At 40.3% G+C, this 24,523-nt stretch overlaps 1 protein-coding gene across 8 annotated transcripts in view; it reads left to right on the top strand.

The window, feature by feature from the left end:
- Window positions 1-24,523, top strand: part of FAM118B (family with sequence similarity 118 member B) — a 51,413-nt gene that overhangs the window by 9,299 nt on the left and 17,591 nt on the right. For 4 of the 8 annotated variants that reach the window (XM_064375557.1, XM_064375558.1, XM_012470161.2 and 1 more), the window contains 4 exons: window positions 7,461-7,582; window positions 8,334-8,403; window positions 14,547-14,639; window positions 19,352-19,604. In XM_064375557.1, coding sequence (XP_064231627.1) covers window positions 14,554-14,639; window positions 19,352-19,604 — 339 coding nt within the window. In that variant the 5' untranslated portion in view covers window positions 7,461-7,582; window positions 8,334-8,403; window positions 14,547-14,553. Of the gene's footprint in view, window positions 1-7,460; window positions 7,583-8,333; window positions 8,404-14,546; window positions 14,640-19,351; window positions 19,605-24,523 lie in introns of those variants that run through there. The other 4 variants (XM_012470164.2, XM_012470160.3, XM_012470163.3 and 1 more) reach the window with 3 other exon arrangements.

The raw sequence follows: 24,523 nt of genomic DNA on the forward strand, positions 1-24,523 counted from the left end.
AATTAGCCAGGTGTGGTGGTGCTTGCCTGTAGTCCCAGCTACTCAGGAGGCTGAGATAGGAGGATCCCTTGAGCCCCAGAGTTTGATTCCGCAGTGAACCATGATTGTGCCACCACACTCCATCCTGGGCAACAGAAGAACACTATCTCAAACAAAAAAGACTGATGCTACCTGCTAGGCAAAACAATGTTTTTAGAGCTATTTCTCCTAAGTAGCCTGGGCTTTCTAGTTGTTCTGATGCCTTGTTGTTGTTGTTGTTGTTGTTGTCGTTGTCGTTTTAAGAGCTTTCAGATTCTTATTTCAGATCTAAACAGTGCTTTCAGCTCTCACTTCACCTTCAGATCAAAGAGAATAGTAGGCCGGGTGCAGTGGCTCACACCTGTAATCCTACCACTTTGAGAGGCCGAGGCAGGCTAACATGGTGAAACCCCATCTCTACTAAAAATACAAAAATTAGCCAGACATGGTGGCGTGGTCCTGTAATCCCAGCTACTCAGGAGGCTGAGACTGGAGAATCATTTGAACCTGGGAGGTAGAGGCTGCAGTGAGCTGAGATCAAGCCACTGCACTCCAGCCTGTATGGCAGAATGAGACTGAAAAAGAGAAAAAACAGAGAATATTAATTTTCGGCTAATTTTCATTAGGAAAAAAAGAATATCCTGAAAAGAATATCAGGCTTTTGTTTTTTTTTTTTTTTTTTTTGAGACAGGAGCCTTACACTGTTGCCAGGCTGGAATGCAATGGTGCAATCTCGGCTCACTGCAACCTTCACCTCCCGGGTTCAAGCAATTCTCCTGCCTTAGGCTCTCAAACAGCTGGGATTTCAGGTGCCCACCACCACGCCCGGCTCATTTTTTTGTATTTTTAGTAGAGACAGGGTTTCACTATCTTGGCCAGGCTGATCTTGAACTCCTGACCTCATGATCCACCCTCCTTGGCCTCCCAAAGTGTTGGGATTACAGGCGTGAGCCACCGCTCCTGGCTAAATATCATGCTATTTTATTTTAAGGTTACAGATTTACTTTCTTCCCTTTAGTTCATATTCTCTTGTTTGGGAATGATCCAAATACATTATTCTAAAGTATATGATAGTTTTTTCAAACTCAGTAAATACATATGTTGGTGCTTAAAACAGAGAGAAATAATGGCCTATAAATATTACCACGTAGCTTATTTCTACTATTCAGAGACCTGTATAACCTAGGATAAGGAGCAGGTTGTTGAACTGTTTTTTGGCTTTTAAGTTTGAAACACAGTCTGAAAGTACCCTTCAGTATTGAAGGGTTGCCTGACTGAAACTTAAATGGGTATCTCCTGGGCCAGAAGCACAACTGAGATCTGAACTGCAGGTAGCATTTTGGGAGTCCTTAGCATTTAGTTGGTATTTTAAGGTCTAGGGATGAATAGGGTGGGAAGGGAAGTGAATAGAGGATAGAGCCCTGTGGATCCTTAACATTCAGGAAACAGGGAAGACCTCCCACTGGCAGGGAGGGAAACCAGGAAAAGACGAGAGGGATTTCAGTGTCCAGTGTTTCCAGGAGGCAGAGGAGGATAAACACCAACAATTTCATTGACTTTTGCCATAAGGGTATTTATCTCCCATAAAGCTTTCCTTGATCTTCCTCAAGCACAAGTGCTCATCCCCTTGGTACCTCATCCAGGCATATTAAACTTGGCACAAACGTGTTATAAAGATTTGTTTATAGTTCTGTTTCTCCTAAGGTGTAGACTTCTTAAGGGTGTGGCCCACGGCTTATTCGTTTTTGTGAGACAGCATTGTTTTGGGTCTTAAAAACATGGACACTGACTCTGTGTCTAGCATGTAATAGTCGTGTGACCTTTAACAAGCTGCTTAACATCTGTGTGCTTCTGTTCCATTATTTATGCTGTTTATGAATTTATGATAATTCACAGAAGGGTAAATGTTTGTGAAGCGTAGAAAACAGCGTCTGGCTTACTGTCACTGCTGTGTAGTGTTTGGTGTAGGAGAACTGGATGCAGTAATAAGAATATTCTTACCACAGTGCCTGATGTTTAACAGATATTTGGACATGAAAATTGTAGAATTTTAAAATTCTACAAGCATGTAGAGAGTATAATCATGGCCAGGCCATAGGAAAGCTACAAACGCAAGTGGACTGAGAGTGAAGTGCATGTAGCTTTGTTTTATAAAACAAAGCTATAGACTTTCAACAAAAGTCCTATGTGATCCTGATTTCTCGTTGTTGGAAAGGATAAAACTAAATAAAAGATAAAGACACTCCTCCAAAGCAGGTGAAAATCTTTCCATTTAGGGATAGACAGCTTTAAACAGGTGAGTGGTGGCTGTTAGCCACAGAAGGTTTTTGTTTGGATAAGAAAATACTACAACTTTACCCATTCATCCTCATTTTTGCAGCTCAGAAAATTAGAAATATCAATTGATCCCTGGCTGGGCGCAGAATCCCAGCACTTTGGGAGGCCAAGGCAGGCGGATCCCCTGAGGTCAGGAGTTTGAGACCAGCTTGACCAAAATGGTGAAACCCTATCTCTTTTAAAAATACCAAAAATTAGCCAGCAAAGTTGTGGATGCCTGTAATCCCAGAGATCATACCGCTGCACTCCAGCCTGAGTGACAAGAGCGAAACTCCATCTCAATCAATCAATCAGTCAATATCAGTTGATCCCTTAGACTTTAATTAATGGTAGATACACACTCATTCAATCAGCAAATATTTGAACATTTTCTACACCATATAAATACTTACTGTATAACAGGAACTATGTTACAGGATAGGAATAGGATGATAAATAAATTAGACACTGTACTCATTCTAGAAGGGCTTCTATTCGGGTGGTAGAGGCCAATAATTGCAAGTACTGAGATATACAAACTAGGAACCGAAGTATAAATGAAGAACTTGTAGTAAAGTAAGTGGAAAGTCAGGCTACAGATGGTAACATTTAAATTGAGATGCCAAGGAGGAGGGTGTGGGGAGGCCCTTACAGAATATTGCTCTGAGGAAAGGCTGCAAGCCGTGAACTTGGGGGTGGGGGGGTAGGGCGGTGTTCAAGCTGCTAAAAGAGCCCTGTGAGCCTCAAGAGCCCAGCAAGTAAGGGAGAGGCTGGATGGATGTCCTGTGGATGGTCATGCCAGGTCTTGTAGCCACGATGAGGAGTATATTATTAAACACAGTGAGAAGCCATGGAATGGTTTTAAAACATGACTTAACCCAATTTGTGTTTTGAAATCTCTGTTGCTGCTACATAAGTTTGTCTTTTTTCTCTAATTGTAAAGTATTTTAGATAGATTTAATGTGTAAAATAAGAGAAACTCATTTCTTAGCTCGAAATACTGATGCCTTTGAATCATTTGCCAGAAATAGTTCTTCCCCTAAGAATCAACCCTTAAAAATCAGTTTACAATGTAGACATCAGAGACTTGAGTTATAAAGTGATTTATATATAAAATGTTATGGTGCCAGACAGTGGTCTGGGAACCTTAAGTTGCAATTTTCTTCTGCCTTCTAGAATCAGATTACATTCACTGTTGGGACCACTGGCATATCTGAAAAATGATAGCCTCAGTATTGATTTATTTGTGTATAGTTTTCCCATTTGTTCCATTTAAAAACTATAACGGCTTTTTATGGTCCTTATTAAAAGCAGTTACAGGGTGTTCTTTCATTTGAGTTAGTTCGTTAAATAAATATCTGAATGCCTACTATGTACCAGGCACTGTTCTGTACTCTTGGACTACATCCATAAACTAAACAGACAAAGAATCCCTGTCTTTGCATGCCTTGCATTCCAATGGAGAAGGCAGATAACAAATAATAAATGTAATTAGGGCCGGGTCCAGTGACTCACACCTCTTAATCCCAGCACTTTGGGAGACTGAGGCAGGTGGATTTCTTGGGCCCAGGTGTTAAAGACCAGCCTGAGCAACATGACGAAACCCCATCTCTACAAAATACAAAAAAATTAGCCCGGTATGGCGGCATGCACTTGTAGCACTGGGAGGCTAAGATAGGAGGATTGCTTGAGCCCCGTGGAGGTGAGGGCTGCAGTCAGCCATGATCATGCCACCATGCTCCAGCCTAGGTGACACAGCACGATCCTGTTTCAAAAAAATAAAAATAAAAAAATTAGAGTCATACTACTAATAAACATAATTCATATGTTTTGCTGTGTGCTGTGAAATAAAAAGTAGAACAGCTAACAGGGTGGGGGTATAATTTTAAATAGGACGGTCAGAGTAGCATCATTGCGAAGGTACGATCTGAGTAAAGGCATGGAAACCTGTGCAGATACATAGAGAGAGAACATTCCAGGCAGAAGGAACCATCGGCCCCAAGGTCGGGATGTACCAGGCCTGTTTGAGGAACAGTGTAGAGGCCAGTGTGGCTGGAGGGAGGGAAGGTGAGAATATCTTGGCTTTCTAGGAATGTGTTTCTCCAAGTTCATAAGTCAAAACAAATGAATAATTAGGCAGAGAACTTCCATCTCATGAATGTTCTGCAGATGGTAACCTATAAACACCCAGACTCATGTCTTAACTCAAATTAGGTAATTCCGAAATTAATGCAGATGTTCCTTAAATGCAGTTTATAGGGCAGCTGAACAAACAGAGTCTCTTTTATGTAAATAAGAAACTGAAGACTTTTGCTATTCCAATTTCTAGATCTCTAGATTAGAAGCCAAAAGGCTCTACTTTGCAGCAGAGGATGGCAAAGATGCCAAGTGCACTTGTCTCTAAGAGAGGCAGGGACTGGGTGAAGATCAGGTTTAGGGAGAACTGCCCTTTAAGGGCAGCTTTTCTCAGGTCCCTTGTTTCTTTGGAGCTGAGTAGCACCAAATCCTTTTCAGTTTTTTGTTTGGCGATCCACATTTTCTGTTCTTTGATGCAGATGGAACAAATGCATCAAAGAAATTTTCCATTTGTTCCCTAAGTTTCCAATCTTAAATTTGGCACACTACATTCATAAGGTCCTAATCAATGCCCACTGTAGTAGAATATTGCCAAAGCTGTGTGTATATCACATGTATTTCATGGGTGTAGATCATCAGCATTGTCTTTGTTTCAGATGCACAATACTATTTATAAAGGGCCACACCCAGTTTCTTCAGTGAGATCACCAGAGCTGGTTCCAGTCATACTTACCCATAGCTAATTCTTTTCCATGTTGTTTCTGAATTTTATTTTTTTATAGGTATCCTTTTTAAAAGTATCCTTTTGTAGTTTCTTAAGCTTCCTATTGATTCCTTCCCCAATTTGTCATAGTTGATCAGTTTGAATCCTGTTCTGTGAGTAGCTGTTCATTGTTTCCAGCTTAGTTTTCCATGAGGTTGGCATGAAGTATGATTACTAAAGACCTGTAATCCCAGTGCTTTTTGAGGCCAAGGTGGGCAGGTCATTTGAGGTCAGGTGTTCGAGACCAGCCTGGCCTACATCGTGAAACCCCATCTCTGCTAAAAATACAAAAATTAGCTGGATGGTACATGCCTGTAATCCCAGCTACTCTGGAGGCTGAGGCAGGAGAATTGCTTGAACCCAGGAGATGGAGATTGTAGTGAGCCAAGATTGCACCTCTGCACGCCAGCCTGGGCAACAGAGGTGAGACACTGTCTCAAAAAAAAAGTTGCTAAAGAAAATGTTCAGAAGCATGGATCTTTGACTTTCTGAGGCAAAAAATAATCCACATTCTTCTCACAGCCAAAAAGGAAAATGGTATGAGTTGGTATCACTGTGAGTTAGAGAAGCCCTTGAGAAATTTAGCAGGCCCTTTCTCTCCTTCCTTCAGACAGGACTGCATATATCACCCCCAGATCTACTAGTCTGCTCTCTTCTTCTTTAAAAGGAAATGCAGCTACCTCTTCCAACCTCCAATTCTGTTGCCATTCTAAATAGGAAGGTCAAGAGCCTAGCATTGGCCAGGTGCAGTGGCTCACACCTGTAACCGCAGCACTTTGGGAGATTGAGGTGGGTGGATCACTTGAGCCCGAGAGTTCAAGACCAACCTGGACAACATAGTGAAACCCTGTGTCTACAAAAAAAAAAAAAAAAAAAATACAAGAAATTAGCTGAGCGTGGTGGTATGCACCTGTAGTCCCAGCTACCCAAGAGGCGGAGGTGGGAGGATCACCAAGCCTGGTAGTCGAGGCTGCAGTGAGCCATGATTATGCCTGGGTGATCATGTGAGACCTTGTCCAAGAAAAAAACAAAAGAAAACAAAAAAACCTAGCATTTAGTAGACTTGCATTTATTAACTGTTGAATGACAAATTAAAAGAGAGAAATTGAATGCTCTCAAACCAAGCTTATTCTTAAATCCCTCTTTTGTTTGTACCCTGATAACTGGGTTTTATATATAATTAAGAACCTATGATGGGTGTTTATTCAATTATTTTTAATCCATTATATCTGTGTAAAATATTATACACTTAAATGTAAACTCAAAAGTAATTGTGTAATGATTAATAAAGTGAACTTGAGTGACTTTTTTTGTATCTCTTAATGTTGTAAAACATTTATTTTCCTTTTAATTCTAAAAATAACTGTGGGCCGGGCGCGGTGGCTCATGCCTGTAATCCCAGCACTTTGGGAGGCCGAGGCAGGTGGATCACGAGGTCAAGAGATCGAGACCATCCTGGTCAACATGGTGAAACCCCATCTCTACTAAAAAAAAAAAATACAAAAATTGGCTGGGTGTGGTGGCATGCACCTTTAGTCTCAGCTACTCGGGAGGCTGAGGCAGGAGAATTGCTTGAACCCAGGAGGCTGAGATTGCAGTGAGCGGAGATTGCGCCACTGTACTCCGGCCTGGCGCCTGGCGACAGAGCAAGACTCCGTCTCAAAAAAAAAAAAAAAAACTGTGACACAGGTCTACTTCGTATCTTTCGTATCCTTCTGTTCTTGGTTTTGTTATTGATGGGTTGTGGATTCCATTCTCACAGCCTGGGGACCTCCAAGACATTTCACCTGGTATAGCCAAGTGAATTCACTTAATCACTATGGACATTCAGTTACACTTGAGGGTTTTGAATCGTAAAATTTTTAATTTTCAAAATTCGTTATTTATTTATTTATGAGATGGCTTCTCACCTTGTCACCAGGCTGGAGTGCAGTGGCATGATCATGGCTCACTGCAGCCTTGACTTCCCAGGCTCCAGTGATCCTCCCAACTCAGCCTCCTGAGTAGCTGGAACCACAGGCATGCACTGCCACACCTGGCTAATTTTTGTATTTTTGGTACAGACAGGGTTTTGCCATGTTGCTCAAGCTGGTCTTGAACTCCTCAGCTCAAGCAGTCTACCCACCTGGGCCACCCAAAGTGCTGGGATCATAGGCCTGAACCACTGTGCCCAGCCAAAAAACTTGTTGATTTTCAGTGTTATTTAAGTTAGAAATCCTCAAAGAAGTGAAAAGGGGTGAAAATTAAGTGGGATATACTTACTAAGCATTTTGGTTTTTTTTTTTAGACAGAGTCTCGCTTTGTCGCCCAGGATGGAGTGCAGTGGCGCAATCTCAGATCACTGCAACCTCTGCCTCCCCGGTTCAAGCAGTTCTCCTGCCTCAGCCTCCCGAGTAGCTGGGATTGCAGGTGTGTGCCACGATGCCTGGCTAATTTTTGTGTTTTTGGTAGAGACAGTGTTTTGCCATGTTGGCCAGGCTGATCTTGAACTCCTGAGCTCCAGTGATCCTCCTGCCTCGGCCTTCCAAGGTGCTGTGATTATAGGTGTGAGCCACTGCACCCAGCCCATTTTGATTTATTTATTTATTTTATTATTATTTTTTTGAAACAAGAGTCTTGCTCTGTTACCCAGGCTGGAGTGCAGTGGTACAGTCTCAGCTCACTGCAACTTCCGCCTCCCAGGTTCAAGCAATTCTCCTGCCTTGGCCTCCTGAGTAGCTGGGATTATGGGCGCATGCCACCATGTCCCAGCCTGTTTTGATTTTTATGACAGAAAAGTCTTCCCTTCATTAAGACTTGTCAAATTTGAACTCATAGAGAATATCCTTTATAATGGTGGCATCTTCTGGAATGCTTCAGACTTGGAAAAATCTGCATTTGTACACAGTGTATTGTGTTTACTCTGTTGGTATAAAAGTAAGTTGAGGGTATTTCCCATAGGTAACCCACACTATTTTCATAGTAGAAATTGAATTGTTAAGTACTCCCTAGAGTCCTTAAAGAGTTATCTTGCCTTTAAAGAGTTACTTGATTTCATTTTTAATGAATAACTTCTGCCATTTGTGATGGAATTGTTTGTATGATCATACTACTTGATCTCTGGGAAATATTTGGTATTTTTAAAGTCTCCTTCCTTAGCAACATGTGTCATTATTTTCAGGGTATACCTTCTCAGAAGCTGCACAGGAGGAAAAGCAGTGACAAAGAAAGAAGTTATCATTCTTTGCACGGTAAAATCATCACCTCCAGTCACCAACTTCTAATTCAAATTAGGTTTTTTTTTTTTTGAGACGGAGTTTCACTCTTGTTACCCAGGCTGGAGTGCAATGGTGCGATCTCAGCTCACCGCAACCTCCGCCTCCTGGGTTCAGGCAATTCTCCTGCCTCAGCCTCCTGAGTAGCTGGGATTACAGGCACGCGCCACCATGCCCAGCTAATTTTTTGTATTTTTAGTAGAGACGGGGTTTCACCATGTTGACCAGGATGGTCTCGATCTCTTGACCTCATGATCCACCCGCCTCGGCCCCCCAAAGTGCTGGGATTACAGGCGTGAGCCACCATGCCCAGCCTAAATTGGGTTTTAATTCGTTCATTGTTTCTTCTTGAAACACTTTTGTTCCCTATCTATACACATGCATTACTTTAGCTTTATAATAGAAAATAACCAGCATCTGAGCTCTTGAACCTGGATTACCAGTATGGTTTATTTGGGGGCTTAAGTTAAAGGGCATTCTAGAATTTCGAGTTATTCTTCTCAATCCTTAAGGTCTTTCAGAAACCTTTCCTCTGGTGAGGTCCTTCTCCTTACATTATTCAGATAGGGGTCATTGTTTGCTTGTAAAATGTCAAGAATAAGTGGCATCGGTCTGGCATTTCATCCCTGACTCTGTTAGAGCACATGTTCAGGAAATGAATGTGATATAGATCTTATCTGACAGAAGGGAGAGGGTGTCAGGCATGCTAAGGGATAAAAGTAGGAGCTGATTAAGTTCACCATAGATAAAGGAAATGTTTCAAGACTGGGATCCACAGAGGAATCAGATATTGGCACAGCTAGACATGATTCCTGTCTCTCTCTATGCTGAGATGGAGGAAACAGTGAGCTTGTTTGCTTTATCCACTGATGGGAAAGTCTGCAGTGTACATATGGAACTGAATTCATCAACCACCCAATCAAAGTATTTACTATTTTATTTAATTTGTTAATTATCTAAAAGCTTGTTGAATAGTACTCTTTTGTGGTACTTTACACTGGGTATCTTTTCTTTCCTTCCAAACCTGATAGTTGCTAAAAATTCAGATATGTTGGAATTAGTCCAAGAGCCACAATTAGAAAGGTTTGGTTTCTTCTCAAGTCAGAGGATGATTATTTTGCCTTAAGAAATGAAGTTAACCCTTTTCGTGTTTGTGCTAGATAAATAATCCATTCTTTATTCCAGTCACTGTTTTATTTAAAAGGGGGTGGAGAAAACTTGCTTTGAATACAGCTGATCGTTTTACAGCAATAAACGTACCACTTTCTCGAGCTGGTAATTGTAGATCTTTTATTTCCAGGCAAAATTCTTTTAAATTAGAAATTTTCCTTCCATTTGATTAATTCCATCTGTAAATATACCCACGTGTATTACTCTGAGCTCCTTCTGGCATGTCACTTGTTTGAGTTGAGGACTGTGCACTGGAGACACAGGAGAAACTTAGCTCAGAATGAGGAAGGTGGGCTGGGAGGCCTCACTCTGATTCTCCAGTGAAGGAAAGCCCAGCGCTTGCTATCTTTTTAGCACCAAGATGCTATGAAAACAAGAGCTGCTGGGATTCTTTGATGTTTCCAAGTCCACAGGTCTTCTGCTGTGTACAAACTTAATTTCATTTGGATAACCAGTTCTTTTTCTTGTCCTTTTATCATGTTTTTTCAGGATTTTTTTTCTAGAACATTCACTTTTTTTCTTTTTCCATCCACCAGAGATATAAGCATTTTATTTCCTGCCAAGCTGACAGATTTCGAAGTACAAGTGTTCTATCTCATATGAAGACTTCAGCCTTAGCATTTCTGTTCATGAGATCACTGTTACTTTTCTCAACTTTTACCAAGTATCTGACTTTTATTTTGCTGTACTCTATTGGCCTTGAAGGATTTATCAGTGGCTTAGCAGTAATTGAAGTAATGAAGACACTGCCACAGGTAACTGACTTTGTTTTCTTGTGGCAGAAAAACATTTTCCACTTCTGCTATACATAGCAAGTCCCACAAAAATGAAAACTCGGCTGGGAGTGGTGGCTCACGCCTGTAATCCCAACGCTTTGGGAGGCCGAGGAGGCGGAGGTGGTCAGATCACCGGAGGTCAGCAGTTTGAGACCAGCCTGGCCCAACATGGTGAAACCCTATCTCTATTAAAAATACAAAAATTAGCCAGGCATGCTGGCAGATGCCTGTAATTCCAGCTCCTCAGGACGCTGAGGCAGGAGAATCACTTGAACCCAGGAGGCGGAGGTTGCAGTGAGCCAAGATTGTGTTGTTGCACTCCCGCCTGGTGGACAAGAGTGAGGCTTAGTCTTTAAAAAAAAAAGAAAACCGTGATTACTTAAAAAAAATTAAAATGTGAACTAGTTGATGCGTGTTAAGAAGTTAACTGTGAAGCTCTTTAGCAATAATTGCATATTGTTTAGGGTTAAATTGATTTTTTTTTCTGAAAACAGTACTCTAGAAGGAACAAAACATAGTTTATGCTTATGTGCCACTGGGGTATACATGTGAGATTGTATCACGTGAGGCAGCCTTTAGGCTGAAGAAAAGATGTTTCTCTGTTAGAAAACAGGATGAGTATATGATTGGATATAATGTAGGCATATTCAGGTACTTCTCATTCAGTACCTGAATAAGAAGACCCTAAACATTCTCAGTCAGAAGCAATTGGCTATATTTAATTTTTTAAAGTAATAGGAGATGGAATGGGCCTTCAGAAAAGTTGATTGTAGGTCAGAAAGCTTAATATTCAGGTCTAGACATCATGAATTGACCATCTGGCAGAAATAGAAATCAGCAAAAATGATCTTACATAATTTCCAGGAGAAAATGGTACGACAAATCTAGGCTCTGGTGCATAGGTGATGGTGAGAAGTACATAACAAATAGTGCTTGTCACTGGAGAGAATTTTCCCAGCTTCTCAATATAGTTGACTGCCAAGATTGCATCAGTGGAGTGCCTAGTTAAGAAGCAACTATTAAGGATTACTTCGGACTATTTCAGGTAAATCTGCTTTCTAGAATGCAGGCACTTCCTTTGTTGATAGTTTTGGACTTTAAGTTTTTTTTTTTTTAAAGTCTGAAAAGTTAATACAGGTTTATTATTCCTTATCTGAAATGCTTGTGACCAGAAGGATTTTGGATTTATGGTTTCTTTGGAATATTTGCATTATACTTATTGGTTGAGCATCCATAATCTAAAAATCTGAAATCTGAAATGTTCCAATAAGCAATTCCTGTTTAGCAATAGTGTAGTTAAGAACTTGAACTTGGGAGGCAGAGTTGCCATGTTTTGAATACCAGTACTACTAAGTACCCAATCTTTCTGTGCCTCGGTTTTCTCATCTGTAAAATAAGGTAATAATAGTGCCTCATAAGGTTATGCAGATTAATGAGTTAATATTTATAAATAGTCCATGGCATGTAGTTAAGAGTTTGTAAACTGGTTCAGTAGATGAATTGAGCATTGAATTCTGAAGTCGTCCATTTTCAAAACTCAATAAGCATTAATTTCCCTCTACATTTTATTTTCATCTCTCTCAATACAGTGTTTTTCCTTGGGTGTAATCTGTTTAGATGATGGATTCATAGAACCATGTTTAAGAAAAGAACTTATCCACCTAAGTTTTTTCCTGTGTACTTAAAAATATATATACCCCCAAACTGATGGGTTGTCCTGTGTGTGGCAGAAGTAAGCACATTCTATCAGTAGTTCACCAATCTGGAGCATTGACTTTAGAATAGGAAATGACTTTGCATAAATGAAAACATTATAAAAATATTTTAAAGACAGTTAAAACCTGGCGATTGGTAAGCAAACTGGGAAGTTGCTAGATTGTAATAAGTTATTCAATTAAGGGAAGATGGCTTAATGGTATACCTCATGTGCATCCTACATTTAACAAAATTGTTGCATTGTAGAAAAATTAAGTTTGCATCTTATTTAGGTGTTTCCTATTTGAAGGAAGATTCTGGAGATTCTGATTCTGTAGTTTTGGAGTAGAGCCTGGAAACAAACTTTTTTTTTTTTTTTTAATTAATTGACTTTATTTTCAAGAATATATGTACTTTTAACAGACATCCCAGCCGGGCGCAGTGGCTCACACCTGTAATCCCAGCACTTTGGGAGGCCGAGATGGGCAGATCACGTGAGGTCAAGAGTTTGAGACCAGCCTAACCAATATGGAGAAACCCCATCTCTACTAAAGATACAAATTAGTTGGGCATGGTGGCACATTCCTGTAATCCCAGCTACTCGGGAGGCTGAGGCAGGAGAATCACTTAAACCCAGGAGGCGGAGGTTGTGGTGAGCTGAGATCGCACCATTGCGCTTGAGCCTGGGCAGCAAGAGTGAAACTCTGTCTCAAAAAAAAGTCCCACATGATTGAATTAAGGCAAGATTTACTGAGATAAGTGACTCATCAATCTTCTGAGCCCCAACTTTCTCACCAACAGAATCAAAGATTTGACTAGAAAGATGATCTACTTCCTAACTCACTACTGTGATTTTATTATTTCTATTTCCCTTATGATTATGATATTAAAGAAGAATTCCACTATGTGTGATGGACTGTGGCGTGAGGAAGTGAGCCTTCTGTTTACCACAAAAAATAACTTAATGTTCTAATAAAGGAAAAGGCTTTTTTTGGGCCGGGTGCAGTGGCTTATGCCTGTAATCCAAACATTTTGGGAGGCCAAGGCTGGAGGATTACTTGAGCTCAGGAGTTTGAGACCAGCTGGGCAACATGGCAAAAGCCCCTCTCTACAAAAAATACAAAATTTCACCAGATGTGGTAGTGCGTGCCTGTAGTCCCAGGCACTGGAGAGGCTGAGGTGGGTTAATCGCTTCAGCCTGGGAGGCCGAGGCTGCAGTGAGCCAAGAAGGTGCCATTGTACTTGAGCGTGGACAACAGAGCAAGACCCGGTATCAAAAAAAAAAAAAGGAAAGGGCTTTCTAATAAGACAGTAAACTTCCAATAATTATTAGTAATTCAGTTCTGTATGCTGGCAATGGAATGTACTAAAACACCCCAGATGGTGGTAGTATGTCTTGTCTTCTATATTGTGTGTGTGCTTAAAATATTATTGCTATTTTTAAATTCAGTTTTTAGATTTAGCAAGTTTGCTAAAGTTTTGAGCAATTAAAACTTTATAGGCCGGGCTCGGTGGCTCAAGCCTGTAATCCCAGCACTTTGGGAGGCCGAGGCGGGTGGATCACAAGGTTAAGAGATCGAGACCATCCTGGTCAACATGGTGAAACCCTGTCTCTACTAATACAAAAAGTTAGCTGGGCATGGTGGCGCGTGCCTGTAATCCCAGCTGCTCAGGAGGCTGAGGCAGGAGAATTGGCTGAACCCAGGAGGCGGAGGTTGCGGTGAGCCGAGATCGCGCCATTGCACTCCAGCCTGGGTAACGAGCGAAACTCCGTCTCAAAAAAAAAAAAAAACTTTATAGTATTCATTCTAATCCATGGTAATTATTTACTTTTGCCAGTTATTCCAGCACCCGAACATAATTGACCATTTTTCATACATCTTTGCTGGATAATAGCTTTACCAGTTATCACAGTGGCTTCATTTAAAGTCCACTTCATGTTTAGAGAGACATGCCCCACTGGCTGTGAGGTCACCATTGTCCAACTACAGGGAATGTCTATTATTCAGCAAATTAGTATTGATTGTTCTAGTCTTAACTCAATAATTTCTTCAGCTGAGAGTAAGTGGATAATTGGGGACTATTAACACACTTATCTGTGGGTGGTTTTTATCCCTGAGCCTTCCACAAACTCATCTTATGGGAGAATAGCTGGTATTTCTTAAGTTCTGCAAAGTGATGGCCAGTAATTGACTTGAGTTGACACTGTTTGGTGGGAACCTGGGGGCAGGCCTTCAAAACCAGAAGCAAGATAGTAGTATGGAGCACCAAAGTCCTGTGACTTCTAGGTTACTTCTTTTAGACTAATTTAATTCCTTGTTTGGACTGTTTATTAATTAACAAATTTCTGCTAAGTAGGGGCACCTCCAAAACACCTTTAAGGCTATACAACATTTTTAAATTGTTTAATGTATGTGTTATTTTGAATGGTATACTTTACAGATCTAATTGTGGTCCGTGGTGTTTAATCTATTTTAGAAACTGGATGGCTTCTACAGGGAGCCAGGCCTCTGATATAGACGAGATTTTTGGATTCTTCAATGATGGCGCACCCCCCACCAAAAAGCCCAGGTAAATAAGAGAAAGGAATCAGAGAACAGAGTAAATTACCATTAGTGGGAGAGAAAGAAAAATAGCCAATTTACCCTCTATATCAGTTGTTTTCACTAATCAGTATTGATCTTCATATAAAAAATTAAATTATTTTTATTTTGGATTTCATTTTTATTTTTTATCAAGGTAATACAGGTACATAGTTTTTAAAAATCAGTATTTCAAAGTCCACCCCTCCTCAGAGATAATCACTTTCAACTTTATCTGTTTCTTCTAATGTTGACATCCATGTTTTAAAATAATATATATGTATATATCTTGCTGCTTTTTAGTTTTTCTGTTTTATTGATTTTCGAATATGGAATATAAGGACCGCTTTGCTCTCCTGACTCCTCCCCCTGTGTTGCCACTCCACACACTCTCCCCATGTCCTTGTATGTTTATATAACAGTGTTTGGTTCAATCCACTTTTAATATTTACATTATTATGACTGTATAAATAGTATTCATAGCTGAGCCTAATGAGTAATGGTTATATTTCCTTTGTTGCCCATTTTTTTCACTTGTGATGTTAAAGGTTGTCTTTTTATTTGTTTAATTGCTTGCTTTCAGTGTATTCTCAAATGCTCTGTCAGAAGAATAAATCTCCTAGCTATACTGAAACATACCAGTAACCTGCTAGTTTGTGCCATGGATTCTTGCCTCTGGACACTAGTCTACTCTGGATGCTTGTTCTCCAGGCCTGTTGCATTGCTGATATTTGGTATTTCCCTTTCCCATCATCCTGATAATTTCCTTTACATCTCTCTTGTATCCATCTTCTGTTTGCTGGATCTCATGTCTACTTTTTTGGTGCACTCCTTCATTTTTCTGAAGCATATCCTTGCATAGCCTAAGTAAAGATCCATAGGAGAAAACTTTTTGGACATATTTGAAAATGTCTTTATCATGCACTTACATTTATTTGATGGTTTGATTGAGTATATAATTTTTGGTATCTCATTCATTCTCTGCTAACTTGTAAATATCCCTGCCAAAATAGCCGCTCTGTTGTGATTCCCAATTCTTTGTATTATATGACCTTTTTTCCCTTTTTTTTTTTATTTGGTCCATTAGAAACTTTTAAAGATCATTATTTTATTCACAGTAACACTGGACAGCTCTTTAAAGCTGGCAACTGGTACCTTCACTTTGGAGAAATTGACTTGTATTACTTATTTGATATTTTCCATTACAATATTTTCTTTATTCCATATTTTAAAAAAATACTTGTTACTCAGATGTTAGATTTCTTGGATTAAGTCTTACATGTTTCTTGATTTTTCTCTCCCTTCTCATTTTTTAAAATTTTGCTTTCTCTAGGGTTTTCTCTGTTTTATCTTATGGATTAAGAAATTTCTGTTGTTATATTTTTAATTTATGAAGTCTTTTTGTTTGCCTGTTTGTTTTTCATAGCACTCTTTTTATGTTTCACAGATGCAATTTTTTTTTTTTTTGAGATGGAGTCTTGCTCTGTCACCAGGGTGGAGTGCAATGGTGCCATCTCAGCTGACTGCAACCTCTGCCTCCTGGGTTCAAGTGATTCTTCTGCCTCAGCCTCCTGAGTAGCTGGGATTACAAGGGTATGCCTCCACGCCTGGCTAATTTTTGTATTTTTTTTTTTTTTTTTAAGTAGAGACAGAGTTTCACCATGTTGGCCAGGCTGGTCTCAAACTCCTGACCTCAAGTGATCTTCCTGCCTTGGGCTCCCAAAGTGCTGGGATTACAGGCATGAGCCACCCGACCTGGCTGGCCAATTTTTCAAAATCTATGTGAGGATATCATTGTTTCCTTTTAATTTTTTTTCTCTTTCCCATACTGTCTCTTATTTCCTTTAAATTCCTCTCTACCTGCTAGTTTGTTTGATGTAACTGTTAGTTGGGACCTTTCCTCAAATGTGAGGTGACCCTCATCTGTCTGCCCATTTTTAAGAGAAAACACTAAAAAGCCAGTTGAAGAGGCCAGGCATGGTGGCTCACACCTGTAATCCCACCACGTTGGGAGGCCGAGGCAGGTGGATCAGTTGAGGTCAGAAGTTTGAGACCAGCCTGGCCACCATGGTGAAACCCTGTCCCTACTAAAAATACAAAAATTAGCCGGGCGTGGTGGCACATGCCTGTAGTACCAGCTACTTGGGTTGCTGAGGCAAGAGAATCACTTGAATCCTGGAGTTGGTGGTTGCAGTGAGCCACGATTGCGCCACTGCACTCCAGCCTGGGTGACAAAGCGAGATTCCGTCTCAAAAAAAAAGCTAATTGGAGAATCTGCATGTACATAAATAAGGGGCTTAGTCAGACTCTATGTAGAGTTAAGGAATTCCCACTGAACAGAATCTACAGGTTTTTCATCTCATACTTGCCATTTCCTGAAAGAGAAATCCTCCTCATTTCATGACTGGATGGGGTGTGGTGTACAGGTACAAAGTTGATTCCTAGTGTCTGAAAAGCTTCCTATGGGGAGAGTTGGGGGAAATCTTATATTTTATGTACAGACTTTAACTGAATCCTCACCCTCAGCTGTGTGCAGTGTTCTCAAATACAGTCCTCTGGTCAACCTCTGCAGAAGGGAAACCTCCAGTCTGCTTCAAATTGCAACTCTTAAAGGCTTGTAACTGATTCTCCTGTTTTAGCCCCACCAGCCCCTCTACCTTCAGATGTACCTGAACATTCCCAAAATTCTACCAAGAGAATCGGCTTTTTCATTACAACTTGTAAAATTTTGTTGCCCTTTGACCTCTGTTGTCTGCTGTTATCTTTACCTAGCCTACTTTTTAGGTATGTATACCTACTAAAAAAAAGCAACTGTTATTTATTGTTATAAATAATAACAATAATAAAACACAATTGTTAAATTTTTTTGTTTTTAACTGGAAGTCTTTTTTTTTTTTTTTGGAGACAGGGTCTTGTTCTGTCACCCAAGCTGGAATGCAGTGGCACAAACACAGCTCACTGCAACCTCAGCCTCCTGGGCTCAATCGATTCTCCCATGAACTTAGCCTCCCAAGTAGCTGGGACTACAGACGTGCCTAATGTTCTTTTTCTTTTCTTTTCCCTTTTTCTTTTTTTGTTTTGGTAGAGATGGGGTCTCACTAAGTTGCCTAGGCTGGTCTTGAATTCCTGGGCTCAAGCTCAGCCTCCTAAAGTGCTGAGATTACAGGTGTGAACCACTGTACCTTGCCAAACTGGAGGTCTTAATTACGAAGAATTATAGCTCAAATCTATATGTTATGTAAAAAAATCAGATAGTACAACAGTATAAAATGAAAACTAAAAAAGTCCTTATTCTCCCCATCCCATTTAACTACTATTTATAGATCTTGTGACTCCTAGAAATTTTCTGTGTGCATGTATATTTGTGTATGTGTATTTGTGTATGCTTGACTATCTTGATTGCTCTGAACTGAAACTCATTTTTCATCATTTGCTTCTAATATCTATGTCTTTTCTAGTGGACTGACTTTTCAAGATCAGGGACTCCATTTTGTTCATAGATACGTCACTAGTGACTGCCGTAGTGTCTGTTACATACTGGTTTTTCTTTCCTGCCTCAGCCTCCCAAGTAGCTGGGACTACAGGCACGTGCCACCATGCCCAGCTAATTTTTGTATTTTTAGTAGACATGGGGTTTCACCACATTAGCCAGCCTAGTCTCGAACCCCTGACCTCAAGTGTTCCATCCGCCTTGGCCTCCCAAAGTGCTAGGATTACAGGCACCTGGCCTCGGTTTTTCGTATTTGTTGAGAATGAATGAATGCAGAAGCTTGGAATAGAGAAAGTAATTTTAGAGGCCGTGTCCCCAAAACTAGGTTTCCCAAGTCTTGAAAGTACTATTCCTTTCTTGGGTTATGCCAAAATGCTGATCCTCTCCATTTTATTATTTGGACAAAAAGATTGAGGAAAAGCAGTTTTCGGGAGAGGGGAACATGCATGCCATCAGCAAAAATTAAAGTAAAGGAACATTTGAGCAGGGATAGTCTCCTGAATGAAAAAGAAGGGAACGAAAGCAAAAACTTGCACCCATGCTATCTCACATATGGGCCTCAGAACAGAGAAATCTCTCAATGCTTATCATGGTAAGAAAGGAATGTTTTTCACTTTTTGTCGTGTCTGTTGAATAGTTAACGTCTTTATTTAGGTATTTGGGGCTCCTGTGTTTTCAGAATTCTATTGGCCACTTTTCCTTTTCTCTCTTTTTTTTTTTTTTTTTTTTGCCTGAGGATAGTGTTTACAAAATTTGGAGTTAAATTTTTTATTGTCTTTCTTTCATCTGTTTGACATTTCTCAGTAATAGGAATTTAATTTGTCCTGAGGTTCTTTTCTCTTTTTCTTAGAGTACAAATCAAATGTGTTCTTTTGAAATTTAACATTGGTTTAAAGCATAATTTAGTTGGCAGAACTCAGCTGAGCTGTAATATATTTGGATCTTTTCCTAATATTAGTGGAATTTCTTAGGTTGAGAGAGGGACCATGAAGCAGGAAACTGATTTTAAGATTGGTTTAGAATTCCTAAAATAGATTTATTACTCATTTTTCAGCAAGCACTGACAATATTCTTGTCGTTTTCTTTAGACTGCTTTGGAAAAGTATCAAAAACTGGTATTGGTCATCCCTGCAATTATAAAAGTTAGCTAAAAACTATAACTTTAGTCAGACAGTCTTTCTGTGCGCCTCATGTTTGTTTTGGTTTTTTAGGAAGCTGCTTCCAAGCCTAAAAACTAAGAAGCCTCGAGAACTTGTGCTAGTGATTGGAACAGGCATAAGTGCTGCAGTTGCACCTCAAGTTCCAGCCCTCAAATCCTGGAAGGGGTTAATTCAGGCCTTACTGGATGCTGCCATTGATTTTGATCTTTTAGAAGATGAAGAGAGTAAAAAGTTTCAGAAATGTCTCCATGAAGACAAGAACCTTGTCCATGTTGCCCATGACCTTATCCAGAAACTCTCTCCTGTGAGTACCCTCATATGTGCCATGGTATTTGAGATTTCCTAAAATTTGACTGTCATACCTAGCATGATTTGGCTGTCACAACTAGCATGCCAAATATAACATGGATATTCATTTACAGCTTGTAAGTTTGCATAAGATTTGGCTCTTCTGCACCATGTCTATTTATGGACTCCATTCAGGGTAATTGTCTTAACCCCATTTCACTGTGTATCTATGAGAGGGTACAAATTACCACTGTGTTGAATTTATTTTTTCTACACTCACTACTATAAAAGCTGTGTTCTGTGGCATCCATGCCTTATATGGAACCCCACAAAGATTGGGGATAATATTATTATCTTATGGATGAAACAAAACCAGTTCTTAATGTTCTTTTTAGAGGCAGTAACTCAAAATATTTATAAGGAATTGTACCTTATTTTACCAAACTGAGTTGGATAAAAGGACTCCTTGTCTTGCTTTGTCTTAATTTTTTTTTTTTTTTGAGACAGAGTCTCCCTCTGTTGCCCAGGCTAGAGTTCAATAGCTCAATCTCGTCTCACTGCAACCTCCGTCTCCTGGGTTCAAGCGATTCTCCTGTCTCAGCCTCCTGAGTAGCTGGGATTACAGGTGTGTATCCACCATGCCCAGCTAATTTTTGTATTTTTGTAGAGACAGGCTTTCACCATGTTGGCCAGGTTGGTCTCGAACTCCTGACCTCAAGTGATCTGCCCACCTCAGCCTCACAAAGTGCTGGGATTACAGGCATGAGCCACTTGGCCCAGCCTGTCTTAAAAATTTCTTAAAAATCAGGATTCTGGGCTGGGCATGGTGTGGTGGTGGGCATCTGTAATCCCAGCTGCTTGGGAGGCTGAGGCAGGAGAGTGGCTTGAACCCAGGAGGTGGAGGTTGCAGTGAGCCGAGATCGTGCCACTGCATTGCAGCCTGGGCAATACAGCAAGACTCCATCCTAAAAAAAAAATGAATTAATGGGATTTTAAAGAGTTCATGGAATCTCTACTTCATACCCTTTACAAATATTAAAAATGGATCAAAGACCTAAATATGATATCTAAAACTGTAAAACTCTTAGAAGAAAAAACAGGTTTAAAATTTTATGACTGGATCTGGCAGTGGTTTTTTAGACATGACACCAAAAACGCAAAAAAACTAAAAAAAAAATGTATATAGATAAACTGGACTTATCTAAAGTTAAAAACTGTTAGGCTCAAAGGACACTGTCAAGAAAGTGAACTAGGCATGGTGACTCATGCCTGTAATCCCAGCACTTTGGGAGGCCAAGACAGGACAATTGCTGGAGGCCATGAGTTCTAGACCAGCCTAGACAACATAGTGAGACCCTGTCTCTACCAAAAAAAAAAACGTGAAAGATAGTTCCCAGAATGAGAAAATGTTAGCAAATCACATATCTGATGGGGTATAATATCCAGAATACATAAAGCACTATTGTAACTTAATAAAAAGGTAAATTAATTCGGTTTTTAAATAACAATGTAGTTGAGTAGACATTTCTCCGAAGAAGATACACAAATGGCCAATAAGCGCACCTGTATTTTCTTTTAAGAGTTTTACAGTTTTAGGTATCATATTTAGGTCCATTTTTAATATCTGTAAAGGGTATGAAGTGGAGATTCTATGAACTCTTTAAAACCATTTCACACCCACTAGGATGACTAGAATCAAGAAGACAATAATAAGTGTTCTAAGGATATGGAGAAATTGGAACCCTTGTGGGGATGTAGAGTGATGCAGTTGCTTTGGAAAACAGATTGGCAGATTGGCAGTTCCTCAGAAAGTTAAACAGTGATTATATGACCTAGCAATTGCACTTACAAGTATATACCCAAAAGAATGGAAAGCATATTCATGCAAGAATTGTACACTCATGTTCATAGCACCATTATTCATAGTAGCCAAAAGAGTGAAAACAACTCAAATGTCTAGCTCATGAACGGATAAACAAAATGTCTATCCATACAATGTTAATTGGCCGTAAAAAGGAATGAAGTACTGATCCGTACTACAACATGGATGAACCTTGAAAACATTAAGTGAAAGAAGCCAGACACAAAAGGACATATATGGCATGATTCCATGTATATAAAATGTCCAGAATAGGCAAATCCGTAGAGCAGAAAGTAGATTATTGCTTGACAGGGCTAGAAGAAATTCTTCCCAAACTACTCTAAAAAGTAGAGTAGGAGGGAGTACTTCCACCTCATTGCATGAGGCCAGTTATTATCCTGGTAACAAAACCAAACAAAAGACATCAGAAAAAATGAAAATGACTAAATGCAGTGGTTCACACCTGTAAGCCCAACACTTTGGAAGGATGAGGCACAAGGATTGCTTGAGCCCTGGAGTTTGATACTGAACTGAGCTATAATCATGCTACTGCATTCCAGTCTCGGTGACAGAGCAAGACCCTGTCTCTCTCTAAAAAAAAAAAAAGAAGAAGGCCGGGCGTGGTGGCTCACGCCTGTAATCCCAACACTTTGGGAGGCCGAGGCGGATGGATCATGAGGTCAGACATTCAAGACCAGCCTGGCCAACATAGTGAAACCCTGTCTCTACTAAAAATAAAAATCAGCCAGGAGTGATGGCAGGCACCTGTAATCCTAGCTACTTGAGAGGCTGAGGCAAGGAGAATCACTTGAACCTAGGAGGTGGAGGTTGCAGTAAGCCAAGATTGCACCACTGCACTCCAGCCCAGGCGACAGTATGAGACTCCGTCTCCAAAAAAAAAAGAAAAGAAAACTACATAGCAACCCAGATCTCTTAGGAGCATGGACACAAAAATCCTCAACAAAATACAACCAGACTGAATGCAGTACCCATGAGGAAATCAGAGGCTTCTGGGGAATGACAGGTTGATTTGACATTAGGCCAGGCGCAGTGGCTCACGCCTGTAATCCTAGCACTTTGGGAGGCTGAGGCGGGTGGATCACCCGAGGTCAGGAGTTCGAAACCAGCCTGGCTAACATGGCAAAACCTCATCTCTATCAAAAATACAAAAATTAGACGGGCATGGTGGCACGTGCCTGTAATCCCAGATACCTGAGAAGCTAAGGCAGGAGAATTGCTGGAACCCATGAGGCAGAGACTGCAGTGAGCCAAGATTGCACCACTGCACTCCAGCCTAGACAATAAAGTGAGACTCCATCTCAAAAAAAAAAACTGCTTATCATTATAATACATCGTATCAATAGAATAAAAAGACAAAACCGCGTGATTTTCTCAATAGGTGCAGAAAAAGCATGTTAGTAAAATTCAACACTCTTTTGTAATTAAAAACAAAACACACTCTACAGATGAAGGAATGATAGCAAATAGTAGAAGGAAACTACCTCAACACAATATATATATGAAACTCACAGATAGCATACTTAATGCCGAAAGACTGCATTTTTCCACTAAGATCAGCAACAAAACAAGGCTGTTTGCCCACTCCACTCCTGTTCAACATTGTGCTGGATGTTCCAGACTGGGCAATTAGGCAAGAAGAAAAAGAAATCAAAGGAATCCATATTGGAAACTGCCTCTGTTTGCAGACGAGATGATCTCTTGTCTATGGGAAATCCTAGGTTATCCTCTGTTAGAACTAACAAGTTCAGCAAGGTTGGAGGATCCAGGATCAATACATAAAAATAGTATTTTTATATACTTGCAATGAACAATACTAAAATGAAATATTAAAAATTTTTCCACTTAGCATCAAAAACAATAAAATAGGAATAAATTTAACAAAAGAAGTGCAGAGGCCAGGCGTGGTGGCTCATGCCTATAATCCCAGCACTTTTGAGAGCCTGAGGCAGGCGGATCACCTGAAGTCAGGAGTTTGAGACCAGCCTGGCCAACGTGGTGAAACCCAGTTTCTACTAAAAATACAAAAATTAGCTGGGCGTGTTGGTGGTGGGCGCCTGTAATCTCAGCTACTCTGGAGGCTGAGGCAGGAGAATCACTTGAACCTGGGAGGCAGAGGTTACAGTGAGTCAAGATTGCACCGTTGCACTCCAGCCTGGGCAACAAGAGCAAAACTCTATCTCAAAAAAAAAAAAAAGTGCAGAACTTAAACAGTTTGAAAACTAGGAAACATTTAAAGAAATGAAAGAAAATCTAAATAAATGGAAAGACATGCCGTGTTCATGGATCAGAACTCTTAATATTATTAAGATGGAATACTCTGCAAATTAGTCTACAGATTAAGCACAGTCCCTGGTAGGATCCCAGCTGCTGATTTTGTAGAAATTGACAAACCGATTTAAAATTCATATGGAGCCAGGCACCATGGCATGCACCTGTAGTCCCAGCTACTTGGGAGGCTAAGGCAAGAGGATTGCTGGAGTGTTTGAGGCAAGGAGTTCTGGGCTCCTAGGAGCAGGAGACCACCAGGTTGCTTAAGGAGGGGTGAACCAACCCAGGTTGGAAATGGAGCCAGTCAAAACTTCCATGCTGATCAGTAGTGGGATTGCATCTGTGAATAGCCACTGCACTCCAGCCTGGGCAATGTAGCAAGACCCTGTCTCTAAAAAAAAAAATTAAAACTTCATATGGAATTACAAGGGACCTAGAGAAGCCAAAACAGTCTTGAAAAAGAACAAAGTAGGGAGACACACATTTTTTTGATTTCAAAGCTTACTACAGAGCCACAGTAATTAAGGCAGCATGGCAAAGGATTTTTAGATCTGACACTGAAAGCACAACCAACAGAAGAAAACTAGATAAACTGGACATGATCGGAGTTTGAAACTTAAGTGCTGTAATGGTTGTCATCAAGAAAGTGAAAAGAGAGCCAGGCACAGTGGCTTGCACCTGTAATCTCAACTGCTCGGGTGGCTAAGGTAGGAGGATCACTTGATCCCAGGAGTTTGAGGCTGCAGTCAACTATGATCATGTCATTGTACCTCAGCCCGGGCAAC

The sequence above is a fragment of the Aotus nancymaae genome, unplaced genomic scaffold (genome assembly GCF_030222135.1).
Source record: "Aotus nancymaae isolate 86718 unplaced genomic scaffold, 86718_ANA_hifiasm-v0.15.2.pri h1tg000012l, whole genome shotgun sequence".
NCBI classification, from domain to species: domain Eukaryota; kingdom Metazoa; phylum Chordata; class Mammalia; order Primates; family Aotidae; genus Aotus; species Aotus nancymaae.